This window comes from Mastacembelus armatus, chromosome 19 (assembly GCF_900324485.2).
Source record: "Mastacembelus armatus chromosome 19, fMasArm1.2, whole genome shotgun sequence".
Classification (NCBI taxonomy): domain Eukaryota; kingdom Metazoa; phylum Chordata; class Actinopteri; order Synbranchiformes; family Mastacembelidae; genus Mastacembelus; species Mastacembelus armatus.
Window position 1 is genome coordinate 11,130,465 of NC_046651.1, and position 20,582 is coordinate 11,151,046.

Below are 20,582 nucleotides of genomic sequence, written 5' to 3' on the forward strand. Positions count from 1 at the left end.
TATTTAAATGATTTAATAACACGATTCTGTGACCTCCGGCTCAACAGGTGACGCCCTGCAACCTCAGCGCTGCTCTGTGAAACCTGAGCGCCACAATAAACACAAAGAAGAACAAAAGCCGTACGCTCATTGGCTGTTTTCTTCTAATTTCTGGGTGACGCTCCCAGATGCTCGTCTGCGATTGGTTTCTCTGGGGGCAGCGCCCCGCCCACTAGACATGGAGGGAGACTGCTGTAAACAACCTTAGACTTTCTGTACCATGTGGATTTTCGTCCTGCAAATGAAAGTAGGTGCTCCAGCGTTAGTCAGTGAATAGATCCTGTGTTTAAATATCGTTAGCTCGTAGAGAATTAATAACTAATGTATCCTCCTGAGCCACGTGGATTGAGCTCCACCAGCTGATACACCAACACGTTTCAGTGGAAAATGAGCGAGCATGAAATGAGGACAGAAGAATCGGGTGGGTATCATTTAATAAACAGTCTCAATAACCTGTTACATGAACCACTCAGACTTAGCTGGGATTTCCTTCACATGGTGCTTGTCACTTGCTGTTTGATATTTGCACGTCTTTTCTGGCCTCGTGCTTTGATTACAGGGTGGACTAAGGAAAACCTCCGGAAGCTTTTTGCTGCATTGAAGAGCAGCATCCCAAAAAGCGACAGACAGAGCGCTTATACCAAAACGCTTAAACATGTGGACTGGAGTAAAGTGGCTTTCCCCCCTTTCTCCCCTGAGGCCTGCCAGGAAAAGTGGACACAGATTTTGCGTAAGGTGAGTCACATTTTAACACACGTTGTCTGTATTAATAATACAGACAACATAATGTACATAATACATAATGTATTAATTGATTGTAGTATCAGACTTTTAGGGGTGCTCAGCCTCCAAGGACATTTATAGAGGCCTTATACTCTCTGCCAACACAAACCCTTCTCTCTCCCCTTGTTTCCATCACTGGCCTCTCTTCTTCTCTGTGCTGTCAACCAAATAGCAATCTTAACATCCAATCACAGAATATCTAATCTAATAAGCAGCATGAATGGATCCATATTGTCAGGTCACCATCAGCTACAGGGTATTATTATATTTTGATATAATATACGCTCAGTGGCCACTTTATTTGGTGTACCTGTACAATTTATTGCACATTAATACGACAGTGCTGCCATAAATTCTGCCTTTAACATATTAACATATGTGTTTATTATTATTACATTATAACAGCTGTGGTGAGATTTTCAGAACTTTGTGTTTTGAATTTTGAAATGTTCCTTTAAGACTGAAAAATCTTAGACATTTTGTTAGTGCAGTGTTATATCCTTGTTGCACAGATGCGCAAGATCCGGTCCCTCACAGAACTCATTGCTGAAGCTGAAGAAGTCCTTTCAGATCCAGTCCGGAGCATTATGGTAAGCACATCACCACTAAGCTTTAGATAAACACTGAACTGTACAAGGTTATATTTTAAATATTGTGTATGCTATTTTCCTGCAATTTGTCTTGCCTGTCAGTTGTATAGCATTGTTATTGGTTTGCTGGTTCTACAATGCACTCTGTGGTGAACTCATCTGAGCTACAGCTATCCAGAAATACCACATTTTATTCTGTGAATTTACAATAAGCACTTTTTCCTACAGTCCCACCCAGAGCTCCCAAAGAAACCCACCCCTCCAAATGCCATATTTTATGAAGAGAACTGGGCCATGGCTCGTGAGCAGCACCCAGAACTGAACCATCGAAAGCTGTTTGGGTTGTTAGCCAAGAAGTACAAGATGCTCTCAGATGAAGAGAAGGTAAGGGTCAGTGAGAGGCGACTCTTAAAACAGTGGTTCATGTCTTTTGTGTTGTCTTAGGCCTCATTTTTACCCAATGGCATACTAATATTTTCCTAAAAAAAACATTACAGGTTCAGTATGTGGAGAAATCCCAGCTTGTAACTCAAGAATACAAGAAAAGGAAGCTCGAACTCAAGTAAATAAAGCCACATATTTCACAGTGTTAACTTGATTTTGCCCAGAAGCCAATGTGAGTCAAGTGTCAAGCAAATTCTTTGTCTTTCAGGAACCAGTGGTGTAAACCCAGGACCTCCCAACAGAGGGAAGAGGTCTCTGTAGACACTTCAGAAGTAAGCAGCCAGTTAGTGTTTGCATGGGGCACTAGGCTTATGTTTGATTTTCAAAAATACCTGTAACTATAAAAATGATATATATTGCTTCATATTTACACATTTGATTGCACTACTGGGAGTGTTCTTAATCTTGACTCATTTATGTAACTCCACTTGTTACTGCAGAATCAACACTGTGCTGAAGATGCAGAAGGTTTGCCTCCCAAGCCTCCTTTGTAAGTGACACACATTCTACAGTTACAGTGACTGGAATTAAACTTTCACAATCTCTTGTATTGTCTTGTTATATATTCACAGAGCAGCATCTTGCAGCTTTTTCCTTGGGCATCCAAAGAAAAGGGAGTTGTCTTGGCGAATCATGTCTGAGTTATTATTCTTGCACTGTGCCATTATGCTACCAGATTACTAACTCTGTAATGGCTCTTATTGACTGCTCACATTGTATAATAGAGAAATGCACTTAAATCCAATGGAGGCAGCATGAGTCTGCAGCTATGATGTCAGCTAATAATCAAAACACAATCGAAACAGACTGTTAATGTTAATGATTAACATTAGATGGAGTGCAGACCACTCCTATCCAGTTCAAACACACACAGTGCTGCTAAATTTGGGTAAATGAAGTGAAGCCATGCTAGGATGCAGACAGTTAATTCACTGGCAGCTGAGCACATGTTTGGATGTGTGTGTGCATTTAGGAACGGCTACATGCTGTTCTGCAAAGAGCAGCGGTCGTCCATGGCGGGCGTCTCCAGCTATGTGAGTGAGTGGGCCCAGCGCTGGCGAGATCTGACCAAGACACAGAGGAACGAGTACAATATCCACTGCAGAAAGGTAGGAACACACAAAAACTGTTTTCATAAAGGTGACGATGCCACAAATAACTTCTTCGTCAAATCAAGATTATTATCATATGGAACAGTAGAGGACAAGTTGAAATAAAACTACAGTGCTTTGTTTCTTTTCTTACAGTTGAGGAGAGAGTACGAGGTGAAGCTGAATGAATATCTGAAGGTAAGTAACTAAGGCTGCAGCACTGAGCTGATGCTAACGGGCTTGTCCTGATGTTTGTGCTTCACTTCCTTAGGGTTTTGCTAAGGAGGAGCAGCAGCAGATCCTGAGTGAGAATGGCATCAAGAGATTTAAAGGGCGTAAGGTGAGAAGTCATTTTATTGTTGCAGCATAAATCTGCTAGTTTGAGTGCATGCAGATCGGCTGTCAAATCTCATTGTGTCATATTAATAAAGATATTGAAATTTTGACACAGGAAAAAAGTTGTTTTAACACTTAGTTGAGGGATTTTGTGAGATATTTGGGGAATGTTCCTTTGATTCGGTTTGCTTGCCTTTCCTGTTCAGTGCTTCATTGTCTTTTTCACTGTGTCTCGTAAAAACAGCAGCTTTTACTCAGTGCGAATTGTTTGTGCACTCTTGACTTGACCACACCGCATTGGTCTCCTCATGTACATCCAACTTTTGTCATTAATGTGCAGAGCATTAATCGAAAAGTGAAGATTCTGCAGCAACTTCCTGGAGAGCCTAAGATGCCATCTCGGTGAGCAACATCAGACACGAGTACTAGTATTCAAAGCAAATCAAATCGTTTTTCTGAAAACAAACCAGATTTTTATTTTTCCCACAGGTGTGGTAATATCATTTTCTTTAAAAATCAAATGGAACTCCTTAAGGAGAAATTCCCAAATGCAAAGGAACGTTTCACCAAGGTCAGCCAAATGTGGCAGGTCCTCTCCCAGAGGGAGAAGGAATACTACAAAGAGAAAGTACATGAAAACTTCGAAAAATATTCCACAGAATTGCAGAACTGGTTTAAGGTATAAAGAATATTCTCCTAATATTTTTTAGGGAATATTATTTATTTATTATTTACCTAGAATTGGAACCTTTTTCATTCCTCAGACATTGACAGCAGCACAGCAGAAGGAATATCGGAAATGTAACCCGCGTGTAAGCACTTACTAAAATTTAAGTATCCAATTAAATTTCTCTTTCTACATTTTTAGTAATTCTTTTGTAACATTGTTAGTCTTAAATTCATGTGTTTGCAGAAATGCCGGTACCTAGAGGCCCCAACCCTCAAAGAAGAACCATACCTGTATAAACCATCAGTAAGTTGAAGTGTTGATACAATATATATGAAGTAACACACTTACCCCCAACCTAATATACATAATGTGACCAAAGCTCTTTGGTAGAAAATGCTTTCGTGTAGGGAAGTTTAAAGTAAATACACTTGATTTGAAGTCTTTCAGAACTGTAAAGATTTTTTTATTCTAATGCTTATTGGAACATTAACAGTGTCATTTAATTATGAGATTAAATTAAGGTAGACATGGGTATTTACAAAAGCAGTGATCCAATATAAATCTTAGAATTAGAAGATTTGTTTTATAGTGGGTACGGAAAGTATTCAGACCCCTTTAAATGTTTCACTCTTGGTGTCATTGCAGCCATTTGCCAAAATCAAAAAAGTTCATGTTATTTCTCATTAATGTACACTCAGCACCCCATCTTGACAGAAAAAAACAGAAGTGTAGACATTTTTGCAAATTTATTAAAAAAGAAAAACTGAAATATCACATGGTCATAAGTATTCAGACCCTGTGCTCAGTATTGAGTAGAAGCACCCTTTGAGCTAGTACAGCCATGAGTCTTCTTGGGAATGATGCAACAAGTGTCTCACACCTGGATTTGGGGATCCTCTGCCATTCTTCCTTGCAGATCCTCTCCAGTTCTGTCAGGTTGGATGGTGAACGTTGGTGGACAGCCATTTTCAGGTCTCTCCAGAGATGCTCAATTGGGTTTAGGTCAGGGCTCTGGCTGGGCCAGTCAAGAACGGTCACAGAGTTGTTCCGAAGCCACTCCTTTGTTATTTTAGCTGTGTGCTTAGGGTCATTGTCCTGTTGAAAGGTGAACCTTCGGCCCAGTCTGAGGTCCTGACCACTCTGGAAGAGGTTTTCCTCCAGGATATCTCTGGACTTGGCCACATTCATCTTTCCTTCAATTGCAACCAGTCGTCCTGTCACTGCAGCTGAAAAACACCCCCACAACATGATGCTCCCACCACCATGTTTCACTGTAGGGATTGTATTGGGCAGGTGATGAGCAGTGCCTGGTTTTCTCCACACATACCGCTTAGAATTAACGCCAAAAAGTTCAATCTTGGTCTCATCAGACCAGAGAATCTTATTTCTCATAGTCTGGCAGTCCTTCATGTGTTTTTTGGCAAACTCTATGCAGGCTTTCATGTGTCTTGCTCTGAGGAGAGGCTTCTGTCGGGCCACTCTGCCATAAAGCCCGAACTGGTGGAGGGCTGCAGTGATAGTTGACTTTGTGGAACTTTCTCCCATCTCCCTACTGCATCTCTGGAGCTCAGCCACAGTGATCTTTGGGTTCTTCTTTACCTCTCTCACCAAGGCTCTTCTCCCACGATTGCTCAGTTTGGCTGGACGGCCAGGTCTAGGAAGAGTTCTGGTCGTCCCAAACCTTTTCCATTTGAGGATTATGGAGGCCACTGTGCTCTTAGGAACCTTGAGTGCTGCAGATTGCAATTCTTTTGTAACCTTGGCCAGATCTGAGCCTTGCCACAATTCTGTCTCTGAGCTCCTTGGGCAGTTCCTTCGACCTCATGATTCTCATTTGCTCTGACATGCACTGTGAGCTGTAAGGTCTTATATAGACAGGTGTGTGCCTTTCCTAATCAAGTCCAATCAGTTTAATGAAACACAGCTGGACTCCAATGAAGGAGCAGAACCATCTCAAGGAGGATCAGAAGAAATGGACAGCATGTGAGTTAAATATGAGTGTCACTGCAAAGGGTCTGAATACTTATGACCATGTGATATTTCAGTTTTTCTTTTTTAATAAATTTGCAAAAATGTCTACATTTCTGTTTTTTTCTGTCAAGATGGGGTGCTGAGTGTACATTAATGAGAAATAAAATGAACTTTTTGGATTTTGGCAAATGGCTGCAATGACACAAAGAGTGAAAAATTTAAAGGGGTCTGAATACTTTCCGTACCCACTGTATGTAACACTTAACACAAAAAGCAGTATTTTAAATCCACGTTGATTCTATGTCACTTAGGATTCAGAAGATGAAGACATCGAGATCAGCAGCAGTGATGAAGAAGACAACATGGACTCCAATGAGGTTAGAAAATTAGAAAATAAAAACTTTTTTTTTTTTTTTTTTTTTAACTTTTGGTGTCAACATTTGAAAATTTGCATCCAGATGTTATAAATGTCAACTGTTTATCCACAGGATGAGGAGGAAGAAGAAAACGGTGACATCACGTTTGAGATGTATTAGATGGTTATAAGATGGACAGCAGAAGCATCACACATGTGAACTGTATGGTGGTTGTATTGGCTGGAGTGTTGGTGTCTCTTCGTGATCCAGCCTTGCAAAAGTGCCCAAGGACCACAGACTTCCATGGGACCCAGAAAGCACCAGGTTTCCTCCTGTGTGACCGCTGGTTTGTGTGGTCCTGTTTTCAAATGCTGCATATTCCCAAATGAGTGTAACAACCAGCCTTAGGAATACTGGTCAGGCTGCTCACACAACCAGGGAGTGTTCATAGGGACCCAGCATTGCGTTTTTGCCCAGGGGCCCCCAAAAGCAAATTTCTCACACCCTGACATCCCATAATATGTATAAAGTTATTTAAGAGAGAAATCCCCACGAGGAGGAACGTTTACTGGCAGACATTCAGCTTGTCTGACTTTTTTATATATATATATAAAAAAGTATATATATATATATATATATATATATTTGCTGGGAACAAAACAATGTTATTTGTGGGCTACTTGTTTTGCTCAAAAGAATTTACATTGTCATTTGTACAAACCTGTTCGCTCATTGTTGCTGTTTGCAAATCCCACAAAGCAGAGATGTCTCTAATAAACACGTTATATAAAGACCTGATTCATCTTGTGTTGCGTGATGCAGTAAAGTTTAAAAAAAAAAAAAAAACCCACACAACAACCACACCAGGGTTCAAAACACAGTCCTTTATGATGACTACAACACATGCAAACAAAAGCCCAGTCTAAACAGCATGTAGTCGCATCCCGGCCTGGATGATAAAGCCTCTGAGTTGTGGAGCAGGGTGAGAGGATCCAGTGCAGCGGAGGAAGCGCCGGGTGGGAAGTCGTGGTGTAGCGATCGATTGCTACTGTCTGATCCCAGTGATGTAAAGATGGATGCCTGTCGAAATAGGTAAATAAACACAATTAGAAATCTGCGCGTCCGTGAGTGGGATATCGCCGGTTGAAAGACTTTTCTGCTACGATCCGGGGCGTCGTTTCCCCCTCGGTCACGGTTTTTTTGCGGGGAGCCGAGAGGGCGCACAGCCGCAGTGCAGCAGCCGTGTGCGGGGTCGTGGACGAGCCTCGCTGTAGTCAAATATATCTCTTCTACAGCAAAACCACACAGTCCCACACCGACGGGTCACACCGCTGCTATTTATCCCGTCTTCCCTGAGACTAGTCTACAGTTTTCGGTGTGAACCTCGGAGTTGGAGCCACCGCTGATCCGCTGGTGCCTCTTGGTATTTTCAGTTCCTGCAGCCTATTCATAGCCACGCTCTTTGTTTTCCTCAGCGACGTGTGGGCTAAGCTACCTTCACTAGTCAGTAATGCTCGGACCTGCAGCTTGGTGCTGGATGACCCAACTGCGTCTGCGTTTGTTGAGGCTGCACCAACAAGTTATTGTGCTTTGTGTTGTTCCTAGGTTATAAAGGTGGGAAGTGACTCCCTGGGCAGTGTTCAGCGTGAAGTTGTAAGTAGCTGCACATGTTGACCATAACACTGATTTTTGTTGTTGTTGTTTTGTTCGTTTGTTTGTTTTTTTCACTCATTGTTTTTCCATAGGATCTAATGCCACCGTGCTGCTAACTGTGTGTCCCCTCCCCTGCTGCAGCCCTGATCTGGCCAATGCTTGCTGAGCTACAGCATGACCACAGCAGTGTCGGCTCATCTGGTAGTTCTGGCAAATGAAAATGGAGGAGGTTTCAATGTCCAGCCTGGACAACAGCAAGCTGGAGGTACATTAGAGCAAGTCTCCTTAATGATGATAATAATAATAATAATAATAATATGATGCTTCAAGCAGCCATGATGCACGCTGCATCTACAGACACACTGTGCAGACAGTGGTAACACACACAAATACATCCCTGTATGACCTGACCTGTGTCTGTTTCCTGATCCTTCCCTCCCAGGGCCTAGCTCAGGACATCCTGTCTGACCTGGTGGAGGATGCATGCCTGGGTCTTTGCTTCGAGGTCCACCGGGCAGTCAAGCAGGGCTATTTTTTCCTGGATGAGACGGACCAAGAAAGCATGAGGGACTTCGGTGAGCAAAAAGACTTCCTCTCCCCTAATGAAATGAAGATGAAGTATGTGGATGCTACTGTATTGTAGCTAAAAGTTGAGAGAACTCACATTAATAACAACAGATAACACAAGACATGACAAATTAAATGGATCTAAACTGCAGGTAGATATTTTCATTTCCCTTGTTGTTCTCAAACCATTAGATTATGAAGGAAACACTGACTGAATGCTCTTATGACTTTTCATTTTAAATGCCCAGAAATTGTGGACCAGCCGGGATTGGATGTTTTTGGCCAGGTGTACAACCAGTGGAAAAACAAAGAGTGTGTTTGTCCCAACTGCAGCAGGAGCATTGCAGCCTCACGTTTTGCCCCACACCTGGAGAAATGCCTGGGGATGGGGCGCAACAGCAGCCGCATAGCCAACCGCAGGTATGACAGTAAAACAGCTAACCAGCCTACCTGTTAAAACTGGTATTATCTTCTTTTTTCAGTATAATGAACTATAACTGTATGTGTTTTGGTACTTAGGGTTTCTATTATGCATCAGGTAGGCAGAAAATAAAAAAATATTTTTTTTATATTGAGTAATGCTGAGTCATTCTGTGTGTCATGGCTCTTCTCTTTTTGCAGAATAGTCACTGGTAACAACACCAACAACAAGTCAGAGAGTGACCAGGAGGACAATGATGACGTCAATGATAATGACTGGTCTTATGGGGCAGAGAAGAAAGGTAATGTGCGGATACTTCTTTAACCTCTTTACTGTGCTGTCATAAACCTCTAAAGATGTTGGGCACATACGAAACTACAAAAAAATGTCTTTAACCTAAACGTTGATGTCTCTTTTCCAGCCAAAAAAAGGAAATCTGACAAGGTACAGTTGATTTTTTTTTATAAAAACTTCACTGATCAGTAGAAAAAGGGGAGATACTGTTTTGATCCTTGAAACACTGAAGTATTTTTTTTTTCTTTTTCCCCTTTAGAATCCAAATTCACCCAGAAGATCCAAATCATTCAAGCATAAGAGCAGTAAGTCAAAATTTCTGAATTTCTTCTTGGCTCTTGCTTAGTGTAGTGTTTGTTTTTAATATGAAGCAGTAAATCCCAACACTTTTTCTATCCATATATGTCGTCTGATTTCAGCATTGCATCAAGGGAGAATTTTGTGCATTTGCAAAACTAGTAGTAAACGAAACACATGGCTCTGTTCCTTTCCACAGGCATGATGGGTCCTAGACGTCGCATGGACAACCAGGAGAGTCCACGCATGCTGATGAAAGATGAGGCATTCCCTCAATAAAACACTTGGCTGCAAACCCACACACACGTTCGATTACCATCACGTGTGTCCCCATGCCCACGAGACGCACACACACACAGGAAGACCAATTAAGACTTCACCTTTCTTTATGTTGTGAAATCAACGGACATTGATGTTAGAGGTGACATTAATGGTGTTTGCTGCTCTGCAGAAGCAGTCTAGACCTCCCTCTGTATACTTGACAGATTTATTTTTTTCCTCACAAAATCATTGTACCAACACTCATTTGTTTTTGTTTTGTTTTTCTGTCTTTTTGTTCAGTTGATTTTTGTTTTGGAAGTATTTGCTGGATTACAAAATAATGAATATCACCATATACGATTTCACTGCACAGAAGTAGATTGTGGTGTAATTCATTCAGTGGCCAAGCTGAGGCAGCTGCGTGAAGAGTGGCAGTGTGCACATACAGTATGTTTTATTTTTTTATATAATACACAAATGTTCAGGCATTAGGTGTACTTCTATTGCCTTCCCGTTTAAGATCGCATTCTTTTCAAAATAATGTCAAAGACAATCATTACTAATGGTTTGTCTTTAAGTTTCACATTCATTTCCAGGCTCATGGTTCATCAGTGAAATACAGTGTGTGAGAGAGACGCAGCCCAGTTTGTCATTTGCCTGTGGAAACTTGTTTAAAATTTAAAAAAAAAAAAAAAAAAAAGTTCAGTAAATGAACCCATAACTGTACAAGCAGGTATTTGCTGCAGGAAGCAGGTTTCTTTTTATTTCAGTTTTGGTGGATAGAGCAACTTGTTTTCTAGCATTCAAATATGTCTTTATATCATGTGTTTACATTGTAAAGGGTTACATATATCCTTAGTGTGATGTGATAGTGTAAATATTCCAATAGTTGAATTGCTGCTATCATGGCTCAGTTTGTTTCATCTGTCTAGCATAATAAATGATTTGTTACCTGTCCTGTGTCAACTTGAGCTCTTCCCAGGCACTAAAGGTTTTGATAGATATATACAAACCTCATGCAGCAACTGTGCATATAAATCCAAATAACCAGCAGGGGATGCTGTTGATCAAATGATGTCAGGGCCTGTTTGGTTTTCATTATATTTATACATCTGCCTGTTTTGCTACTTTCGTTTTGATTTTCCAAAAGTCCTACTTCTCTGTCCTGTTATTTTGTGGGTGCTTTTAGTTAAAGGATGTACATGTTTGTACATTCAACATTTCTTTTGTTGAAACACATGGTTCTGTCTTTGCCTCTGCCACCACAGCCTGGTCTGTGAGGACTGCAAACCCTGCGGAGTGTATGCAACCACAAGTCCAGGGGCACTAAAAGTCCCAGGTTCAACTGAGTTCCTGTATTATCTCATGTCTTTAATACAGGGCCCCTTTCAGTCCACAATGTGCTCATTCAGTGCATATTTCTAAATACAGTTGTGTCTAATCAAATCACCACGTACTAATGACATTGCCTGTGCTTTAGAGCTAAAGACTGTTACTCCTGCACATGAAAACTGATTAGTGTCAAGGCCTTGTTTGCCTGAAGGCTACCTAACAGGTTAATCCAGCCTGGGAGTCACTTAACTCCCACTCTGGCCATTTTAGTTGTAATATAGACAATGAAGAGGGAAACTATGCATCAGGTATAAGCCACTAATAGAAAATACAGGATTTCCATTCACATAAATTACACAAATGAAGATGCAATTTTAGGTTGAACTTTTTTATGCCGAGAGGATTAAAGTTTAGCTAGGAGTAAACGTCACATCCAAATTTCCGATAGCCGTGAAGGCAGCATTTCGCGCTGAGTGTAGGTAGTTTGGGGTCTACTTGGTTTGGCTTCGGTCGCTCAGTTTGTCACAAGATCAGGCGGTATCATGTTTTGAATTTGCCTCATGGTGCAGTCGCTGCTACTCGGCCATGTCCAGACCTCAGGAGAAAGGGAGGAGATGCCAAACGACAGTCTTTACTTCGTGTCCACAAAACAGGCGGTTGTAGGTTGAAGCGAATCCCGGAACTTGAAACGGTAGGAGACGAGCTAACGTTAGCTAGCTTTTTGTTGACAGTCCGTTAGCTGTCAAACCAGAACCACACTCAGGTACCGGAGGACCTGGACCCACTTAGCAGACCTCTAGAGTTGTCTTTGCGCCGAAGTTCCCATCAATTTTGACCGCTGGACCTAGAAGATGGCATCAAGAGGAAGCTTCACGGGTCTTCCGATGAATCCCAATGTGAACCCCATGAGTGTCGGGCACGCAGCGGGCATGAGGATGCCAGGAATGCCGCCTACTCCGGCGGGATACCCCCGGAGCATGAACAACGCTCCCCAGTATCACCAGGTTGGTTTCCTGTTTAATTTCTCCTTTTTAAACAGGGAAAACTGGTATTAAATTGATATCGAGCGACATAAATTTTGGCTTCTTAAAGTTAATTTCTAACAGTACTCGAAGCCCTGAGTTTTGGGTTTATACTAAAGTTTCCAGGTAAATGAGTCAACAAAACTTTAAAACACATCAATGGTAAATATCAAGGTGTGGACACTACTTCCGCATTTGAAGAGGGAAAGTTATTTACTTAACACCACCAGTACATTCAAATATGCTACTGTTAATATGTCTTTTATAGTGACTGGTCATTGTTTGCTTCAGATATTTGGAGGTTTCATTAAAACTGGTGTCAGAGAACAGTGTTTTATTTGTTGTGCGTGTGTGAAAGAGAAAGTCACGTGGCTGCCCTTAGCCTCCTGCTAGTTAGCTTGAAAACAAAAGTAAGTTCATCATCAGCACCATCTGTCAGAGCTCTGCCTGCATATATTATCCCAGTTAGCCCTCATCTTCAGCTCCATGCGGTCTTTAGCTGACATGCATTGTTCCAGCTGTCTTGTGTTTAGAAGTTAGAGTCTGTGGGTTCAGATATACTTTTAATTAACTGGGTGTTTCTGACTTAAACTGAATTGGAAAGCAAAATAAAGACTGAAACATGAGTATAATAGTCATTATGTATATACACATACTATACATATATATATATATATATATATATATATATATATCAAATCTACATACACATAGTGAACTTGAATAACTAGATGTACTAGTAAAAATGGAAATACACCAGAGGTCTGATGTGTTTATTACACAAGTGTGTTTTTGTGTTTTCTAAATAACATCTTCAGCATCCCTCTTTTTTCTCTAGCGTCCAGGTATGCCACCCAATAGACTCGGAGGTCCCATGGGATCAATGGGTGGTCAGCTACCTGGTCCCTCTTATAGTGGTGCGAACATGTCCATGCGGCCAGGCATGGGGCCTCCAAGCATGGACATCTCGAGGAAGCGGTTTCTTCATCAGCATCAACAGCAGCAGCAAGAGGCTCTGGGAGGAGGCCTCAGGCGAGGGTAAAGTGTGGAGATGTGTGTGTGTGTGTGTGAGAGAGAGAGAGAGAGAGAAAAGGAGAAGAGAAGAACAGGAATAATGTCAGAGTTCGTTGACAAAGACAGCCTGGGGCCAAATCAGGAAATGGCACTGCCTGAGACTTTGACTTGACCAGTACAATATTTCTACAATATAAAACCGAAAAAAGCAGCAGATCATTTCATTAGAGAAGAATTTGAAATTATTTGACCTTTTTACTTAGGAAATTACTTGATACATTGATTATATAGATGATTTTGTGTTGATTGACTTAGAAATTGTTTAAAGTTTTGCCAAGCCTCTTAATAAAAACTAAAAGCAGCAGTGAGTAACAACGATAACATAGCGTAGATACAAAACCACTTTTTCTGACTTTTCTGAACAAACAACTGGTGTAAAGCCACTTCAGACATTTTTCTAGTATTGTTACTTTTGGATGTGATGATACTGAGTAAGAGTACATTTTTGAGTTTTCCTCTTTTGCATGACACAAGTTCATAGCTATTTGCTTTAAAGCCATAACAATAATGTTTCGTTCATCAAGGTCAGAAACTACAGTAGGAAGGGATCTTAGGTTTAAGTAATTAAAAAATGCAAAATAAACTATGCAGGAAGACATATTATTTGGTTTATCATTCAAAGTAAACCAGAATAGAGAACTCCACATTAGTAATATCGTCACATGTTATGGCTTTCCACAATTTTGTAGCTAATTTTGCCTGTTTGGGCTAACACTCTCAACACCACTCTTTATTCCAGGAGGTGTTTTTCTCTCTGGAGTCAGGTCGTCAAGTTGCTGTACTGTTAAAAGCACAGCTCAGATCACGCAGACACGGGGGCAGGAGTGTCTCATGACTGGCCTTTGCTTGCAAAGCAGCAGACAAGAGTGGATATTTTTTTTACTTAAACCACTCAGTGACGTCACACCCACAAATGTGACCATTGATGTGTGGCAGCATTTACATTTTAATTCACAAAGAACCTCTTGTTTTTTCTTTCTAAGGGTTTATCTCATAACATAATTTCCCATATAGAGTGATTAGTGATCCTCAGGGCTACAAGCAGCAACCTAAATTCTCATTGAAGAGCTTCAGAATTGAATTGAGTCTTAATGAGGGGGAACTGTGTAATTTAATTTAAAAAAACAAAACAGCTTTTTGATGTCACTTGCAATGATGAGTGGGAGCCTGAGGTGCTCATTTAGGGGAGTCAGTGGAGAGTTTCCAGATGTTGCTTTTGCACAAACCTCCACAAATAATTTATAATCAAATGAGGGATTTCTGTTAATCTTGTTAAATGGTTAATGATTAGAAAACATTGGCAACATAGTGCAATATAAAGTAATTTGAAATGAATCTTTTCTGTGTGACTTAGGGCAAAAAGACGCAAGATGGCTGATAAGGTTCTCCCACAGAGGGTAAGAATGTTTTGAAGACCTAAGTCATCTTAGATGGATGTCTGCAGACCCTTAATACTTACATTGTGCTGCTGGCTCTTTAGATCCGAGACCTGGTCCCAGAGTCGCAGGCCTACATGGACCTCTTAGCCTTTGAGAGGAAGCTGGATCAGACCATTGCCCGAAAGCGCATGGAGATTCAGGAGGCCATCAAGAAGCCCATTATGGTATCATTTCAGGACTGTGCATTGTCGCATTTTAGGGCAATAAAAGGAAATGTTGAGATAAAGCCTTCATGCTCTGTGAAACTCTTAATCCAAAAGTTTTTAGTCCATGCTGATTGGGTGACAGCCTAGCTACATCACAACAGTAATGCAGGATATATATATGTTTTGTTTTTTTTTTTTTTTTTGTGACTCCCTCACCCACAGAAAGCCTGAAACAGACTGAATGGCTTTTGTATCTTGTCTGAGAACTCTTAGCACAGTTTGAAGAAGTCTTAATGGGATTCTCTTTTTCCATGGTTCACTTTTGTTAAAGAAACACTCTTCAGAATAATTCAGACTGATGTATCTGCCTGTTTCTCTGGCACAGCAAAAACGGAAGCTCAGGATCTACATTTCCAACACGTACACCCCCAGCAAGCCCGAGGGCGAGGAGGCAGAAAAGGTGTCCTCCTGGGAGCTGAGAGTGGAGGGCAAACTTCTGGAGGAAGTACGTGAATAGAACAGTCATCACATTTGAATCATCTTGCGCTGTTTCACAATTGTGTCAGTGTGGTCTCACTCCAAGTATTTCAGTCTCTGTTTTAGAGTTTCTGAAAACTTCACAGTCACTCAGCTCTGGTTGGCCTGTGTCCTTGGCTCAGACCACGCAACCAGATGTGTGTTTGCAACTTTTCTCCACTCCACCCCTCTTCTTTTGACACACACGCACACAAGCTCATGTTCTCTTTTGAAACAAGGAATTAAAACCACTAGCTGGTACATACCATGAACTGACATGCCTCTCCTCCCTCCATCGGTTCTAGCTCATTGTGTCATCTGGGCCACATAAAGGAGGATTGCTTTTTCTTTTTCAGTTCATTTTTTTTCTGCCTCATTGGCTTTGGCATGCGTAGGAGTTTTACATGGAGTAACAGAAAAAGATGAGGGATGTGAGAAAAGGAGTAGAAGGGGTCATGTTGTGCAAACAGACTTTTGATAGGGCTGGGGAGAGGGCGGGGTGTAACAGCCCCAACAACCCCCCACCCCCCAATGTGGTAAGAGCTAAACAATGCAGCTGCACAGCCTGACAAAGCACAGTAAGAAGATATAGATAGCAGTCTCACTGTTCTGCCTATTCACACTCTTTTGTGCAATTTGTATTCCTAGCCTGGCAAGCAGAAGAGGAAGTTCTCATCTTTCTTCAAGAGCCTGGTGATTGAGCTTGATAAAGAGCTCTATGGACCCGACAACCATTTAGTAGAGGTATGATGTCACAAACGCTGGATGTGATGCTCATGAACATTTTAGGCAAATTAACACCAAAATGTTCTCAACTTGCTGTTGGGTCACAAGCCCTAGTTGAGTTTCCAGCTCTGGCTAAAAAGTGGAGTTCAGCTGGAATCTGTAAAACTTTGGAACTCATCCTTTCTGAGTGCTTTTGACAGTCGGGGGTGGGGAGAATCTGGAAGATATGTTTCAATGTTTAGTTCCACAGACTTTTGCAACTTGTGTATGAATTCATCCCACAGACCGGTTTAAAACAACCATTTTTAAATTTCATTGTAACTACAATATTTTTAACAAACATGAAAAGAGACACATTCTGGGGTCCACATAACAGCAGGGGTCTAAGCAAATATTTGTGGTAATGGGTGCAACCGCTGTTAAAGATACAGTGAACGCATCATTTACTGAACTGGCAGTATGTGTCTGCTGGTAGATCTAGTGTCTATGTACAAATGCAAGCTACAAGTAAGGGTGGAGTAAAGAGTGAGCTGAGCACACGGACTAACATGAATGAGTTGTTTATTTCAAAATTTAAATAAATCCACTTTGATCATTCTTGCTTATCTTTATGTTTCAGTGGCATCGAATGCCCACAACTCAGGAAACAGATGGTTTCCAGGTCAAAAGACCCGGCGACGTGAATGTCAAATGCACCCTTCTGCTCATGCTCGACCATCAGGTAATGTGTGCATACACCCCAGCAGCTGCACCTCTGGGTGGTATGACTTAGTCAAAATGCTTTCCACTAATGTTTTATTTATTTATGTTTTTTTTTTTTCCCCCAGCCTCCTCAGTACAAACTGGATCCACGGTTGGCTCGTCTGCTGGGCGTGCACACGCAGACACGGGCCAGCATCATGCAAGCTCTCTGGCTATACATTAAGAACAACAAGCTGCAGGATAGCCATGAGAAGGAGTACATCAACTGCAACCGCTATTTCAGACAGGTAATTTTTTGCATTATATCAAATGATAGAGGACTTACCATGATTTGTAATTTATGGGCATCTGTTAATTGAAATCATAAATGTAATTCAGAAAGATGCTTGCAGGAAGACAATGTGACACAAAACTTTACCTTTAGTTTGTTAAACATAAACTGTTCTCACACTAAATGCTGTTCAGATCTTTGGCTGTCCTCGCATGAGGTTCTCTGAGATTCCCATGAAACTGGCAGGCCTGCTGCAGCACCCTGACCCCATCATTATAAACCACATCATTAGGTATGTGCATAATTTTCTCTCTCTTTCATTAGTGCTGTTCTGAATTGAAAGGCTTTAGGTCAACATAATTCTTCCTTTTGTATTACAATCCCACCTCCATCATGGTGTCTTGGTGTCTTTGTGTCTCCGTGTAGTGTGGACCCCACAGATCAGAAGAAGACAGCATGTTATGACATTGATGTGGAGGTGGATGACCCACTGAAAGGCCAAATGAACAGTTTCCTCTCCTCCACAACCAACCAGCAGGAAATTGCTGCACTGGAGATGAAGGTAAGGACTTCAAGTCAACCACTGATACCCGCACCTCACAGGTACTTTAGGAGAATGGCAATAAAAGTAAAGAATGTTGGTTAAAGAGTTATATTGATTGTTGTACTGGTTGTATTCGCTGTAGATCCATGAGACAATTGAGTACATTAACCAGCTGAAGACCGAGCGAGACTTTATGCTGAGCTTCAGCAATAATCCACAGGAGTTCATTCAGGACTGGCTGAAGTCCCAATGCAGAGATCTGAAGGTAAACATCCCTTAGCTCTATGGACAGGTTTCTCTGTAGTAGGATTACTTATTCTGCTATTTCTTTTACATGTAGAATTATTCAGTACGATTGTATTTTCAAGTTTTTTTGGGGCTTTGTTCTAAAAAAGCTTATGGAGAACTTTTGCATCATAGCTTTCTGTATACATGTTCTTATGTGCAGTGTAAATATATGGAAAATTAACAGCTATGACCTTAATCTCCTGCATGAATCTGTGGTTTCACACGTTCAATGTTGCCTTCTTTTTCAACAGTTGATGACAGATGTGACAGGAAACCCAGAGGAGGAGAGGAGGACTGAGTTCTACCATGCACCCTGGGTTCCAGAGGCAGTGGGCAGATATATTTACTCCAAAGTAAGGAATTTGAGTTTAGCGCACTCCTGAAAAATGTGCATGCTTGAGTGGTGTTATTTTGCACAGACGCTAATTTCATCTTTGTTTCAGGTGCAGCAGAGAAGACAGGAGTTGGAGCACGTGTTGGGTATCCGACTCACCTAAAGACATATTCCAGAGGAGCCATAGCCAACTTAGGTTTCCACTTTAATGTTAATGCCTTCTCAATTAAAATTGGAATTAGCTTGGGAAGAAACAAGCTTTTTTGCAAAGCCATCCATGCTGACATGGTTTTAAAAGTTCAGCTTCCAAGTTGGATACATATCTTTATCATTCCCAGAGATAAATGTATAGTATATGGGGCCAAACTGGTGATTGTTAATAATGCAGTATGTTTGCCTTGCATTTTCTGTCATTTTGAGCCTGTTCAAATAAGCTTTGCCTTTTTTTACAGTATGTTTTCTTTATGGTACAATATGCTTAAAACATCTTAAGCATGGGTGCTTACTAGGTGATTTCCACCATTATATTTTTTATTTATTTTTTTTTTAAATTTTGAAAGGATCTCTGTTTACCGTCACATTTCAAAGCCATAACTTTTAGATATAGAATAATACCTGATGTCTGGTAGCATCTCAGTAAAGTAAGAACTGTGAGGCACGGGTAGCATTAAGCATTTAATTCTAACATATATATATATATATATATATATATATCTCTATAATTAAAATTCCTTTACATCAAAAATAGATATATTTCAAAATCTGATATAGGAATCTAATATAAGAATTCACATGATGTCATATGACCTAGATAGCACCTAATAAGAAGCTTTTTTTATACCATCAATAATTATACAGGTTATGGTGCTATTATACCGGTGAAAATATAGTTTGCTATTAAGCATTTTTTTGCTATGTGAGAAACCAGGAATTCCAGGAAAGCTGTACTCTAGGAAAGACTGAGTTTCTTATTTGGACAGCAGGTAGCAGTCCACTCTGTCCGGCTGTAAATCAGTAGCTCTTTTTTTTTTGTAGTTTTTGAATGTTTACATACTTTTTGTTTTGGGGGTTTTCATTGTTTTAATGCCAGGGATAGGAACTGTGGAAAGCTCTTTGGATCATAGGGTTCTTCATTTATGACCCATACCTCCAAAGAAGGTTAACTGGTATTAATTATAGGAAAGCAGGTGTGTTAACTAAACAATGCACAAAATTGTTGTGTACAGCTTCTAGTTTCATGAGTTACCTTTTCATTAAAATTGCTATATTGTTATGGTTTTGTGTGCAAGGATCTCTAGAATTTCTTTGAACATTCCATGTTAACTGATATCGATGTGCCATAATTTTTATGAAGAAGGCACTAAAAATTTGAGTAATGTGTGTGCAAATTTTTTTGTACAGCCTCTTTGTAAAATGTGTGCATGTTGTCTATCAAAGGCCTTTTATCTTTTATACATTTGGAGCATTTTTTTTTTAGAATAAATATACTTAAAAATGTTTGATATTGTCCTTTTGGGGTCTTTTTAGATGTATTCATTTTAAAATATATCCACGTTTTTATAAAAAATGATTATTATGGCTGAAGTTGATTATATTAAAGATTTAGGCCTCCAGTCAGACTCTACAGTAGAGAAACTGCTGTGGGTGTGCATGTTAGGGCTGAGTAATGTGCTCGACGTCGTCTGAGGGCAACAGTTTTAGAAAGTATGACTGGTCTTATTTGTATGAGAGCTAAGACTCCTCAAATGTGGAAGTGAAAGCATATTTCTGGCTGTAAGCATATGGCAGTAAGAGATGGTGGAAAATGAAAAGGTTCTTTACCATGTATAGTCTGAGAAATTGATTATATGAACTCTCATAAAAAACAATTCAAACTAAACATTTTTTAGAAGTTAAATAGTGTTTTTAGTTGTAGACGTTTCATTTGTTTTTTTGTTTTTTTGACAGTGGCGCCCCCTCGTGGTCAAAATAGAATGAAACTCATTTTCTGTACTTGAAACTTTCTTGACTGGATAGCACATTTCGAGTGTTATGTTTGTTTATAATTAGTTTTCATTAAGTCAGTTTGGTTATATTTATTCATGCCTGTGTGCCAGTTATGACAGAGATTACAGTAAAGATGAACAGGAGACTGAAATAAAACTGATTTAAAAGATATGTAAATATTTCCCGCTGCAAACTCAAATAGATTAGGTTCACAGAATATTTGTCGCTGATGATATTAATTTTAAAAACGTAAAATGAGGCAAATCACTGAAGATGAATATGCTGTTTCTAATTAATAATTCATTCATAAATAAATTAATCTTTCAGCAACTACACTAAATATGTGTGATTTAAAAATCATAGGTGGCGATGCGGGCGATTATTTTATGGAAAAAGCCCGAAGAAGAATTTGACCGGAAATAGGGCTAT

The 20,582-nt window shown here is 40.3% G+C and overlaps 3 protein-coding genes across 8 annotated transcripts; all 3 read left to right on the plus strand.

Moving 5' to 3' along the window:
• The first annotated feature begins 105 nt into the window (after positions 1 to 105).
• Positions 106 to 7,078, plus strand: LOC113135592 (nucleolar transcription factor 1-like). 2 transcript variants are annotated; one of them, XM_026315739.1, is made up of 16 exons: positions 106 to 460; positions 599 to 769; positions 1,335 to 1,412; positions 1,641 to 1,796; positions 1,910 to 1,974; positions 2,065 to 2,128; positions 2,297 to 2,346; positions 2,830 to 2,965; positions 3,104 to 3,145; positions 3,219 to 3,287; positions 3,624 to 3,685; positions 3,773 to 3,962; positions 4,048 to 4,095; positions 4,197 to 4,256; positions 6,236 to 6,301; positions 6,413 to 7,078. In XM_026315739.1, the coding sequence occupies exons 2-16, from the start codon at positions 695 to 697 to the stop codon at positions 6,458 to 6,460; spliced, it is 1,209 nt and encodes a 402-aa protein (XP_026171524.1). In that variant the 5' UTR covers positions 106 to 460; positions 599 to 694; the 3' UTR covers positions 6,461 to 7,078. The 2 variants fall into 2 exon arrangements, with proteins under 2 accessions (XP_026171524.1, XP_026171523.1); XM_026315738.1 differs by having other exon boundaries at positions 115 to 460; positions 599 to 774.
• A 123-nt stretch (positions 7,079 to 7,201) lies between these two features.
• Positions 7,202 to 10,884, plus strand: atxn7l3b (ataxin 7 like 3b). 5 transcript variants are annotated; one of them, XR_003296174.2, is made up of 10 exons: positions 7,202 to 7,372; positions 7,886 to 7,933; positions 8,026 to 8,198; positions 8,376 to 8,508; positions 8,749 to 8,920; positions 9,122 to 9,222; positions 9,343 to 9,365; positions 9,475 to 9,520; positions 9,712 to 10,220; positions 10,370 to 10,392. XR_003296174.2 is itself a non-coding variant. In XM_026315402.1 (9 exons), the coding sequence occupies exons 3-9, from the start codon at positions 8,148 to 8,150 to the stop codon at positions 9,789 to 9,791; spliced, it is 606 nt and encodes a 201-aa protein (XP_026171187.1). In that variant the 5' UTR covers positions 7,202 to 7,372; positions 7,886 to 7,933; positions 8,026 to 8,147; the 3' UTR covers positions 9,792 to 10,884. The 5 variants fall into 5 exon arrangements, 4 of the variants coding, with proteins under 4 accessions (XP_026171187.1, XP_026171190.1, XP_026171189.1 ...); XM_026315402.1 differs by having other exon boundaries at positions 9,712 to 10,884; XM_026315405.1 differs by having other exon boundaries at positions 8,075 to 8,198; positions 9,712 to 10,884.
• Positions 10,885 to 11,492: 608 nt separating this feature from the next.
• On the plus strand, positions 11,493 to 19,440 carry smarcd2 (SWI/SNF related BAF chromatin remodeling complex subunit D2). Its single transcript, XM_026315401.2, has 13 exons — positions 11,493 to 12,109; positions 12,966 to 13,165; positions 14,556 to 14,598; positions 14,682 to 14,804; positions 15,172 to 15,291; positions 15,951 to 16,046; positions 16,648 to 16,749; positions 16,856 to 17,017; positions 17,196 to 17,293; positions 17,428 to 17,563; positions 17,688 to 17,810; positions 18,085 to 18,186; positions 18,277 to 19,440. Exons 1-13 carry the CDS (start codon positions 11,957 to 11,959, stop codon positions 18,328 to 18,330), a joined length of 1,512 nt encoding a protein of 503 aa, XP_026171186.1. The 5' UTR covers positions 11,493 to 11,956; the 3' UTR covers positions 18,331 to 19,440.
• Positions 19,441 to 20,582: the final 1,142 nt, after the last annotated feature.

Coding starts and splice junctions, on each gene's coding strand:
- atxn7l3b (XM_026315402.1), top strand. CDS start 8,148: ATGAAAATGGAGGAGGTTTCAATGTCCAGCCTGGACAACAGCAAGCTG. Junction 8,509..8,748: donor AGAAAGCATGAGGGACTTCG/GTGAGCAAAAAG, acceptor TTAAATGCCCAG/AAATTGTGGACCAGCCGGGA. Junction 9,366..9,474: donor AAAAAAGGAAATCTGACAAG/GTACAGTTGATT, acceptor TTTCCCCTTTAG/AATCCAAATTCACCCAGAAG.
- smarcd2 (XM_026315401.2), top strand. CDS start 11,957: ATGGCATCAAGAGGAAGCTTCACGGGTCTTCCGATGAATCCCAATGTG. Junction 15,292..15,950: donor AGGGCAAACTTCTGGAGGAA/GTACGTGAATAG, acceptor TTGTATTCCTAG/CCTGGCAAGCAGAAGAGGAA. Junction 16,750..16,855: donor TGCTCATGCTCGACCATCAG/GTAATGTGTGCA, acceptor TTTTTCCCCCAG/CCTCCTCAGTACAAACTGGA.
- LOC113135592 (XM_026315738.1), top strand. CDS start 427: ATGAGCGAGCATGAAATGAGGACAGAAGAATCGG. Junction 775..1,334: donor GGACACAGATTTTGCGTAAG/GTGAGTCACATT, acceptor CTTGTTGCACAG/ATGCGCAAGATCCGGTCCCT. Junction 1,797..1,909: donor TGCTCTCAGATGAAGAGAAG/GTAAGGGTCAGT, acceptor AAAACATTACAG/GTTCAGTATGTGGAGAAATC.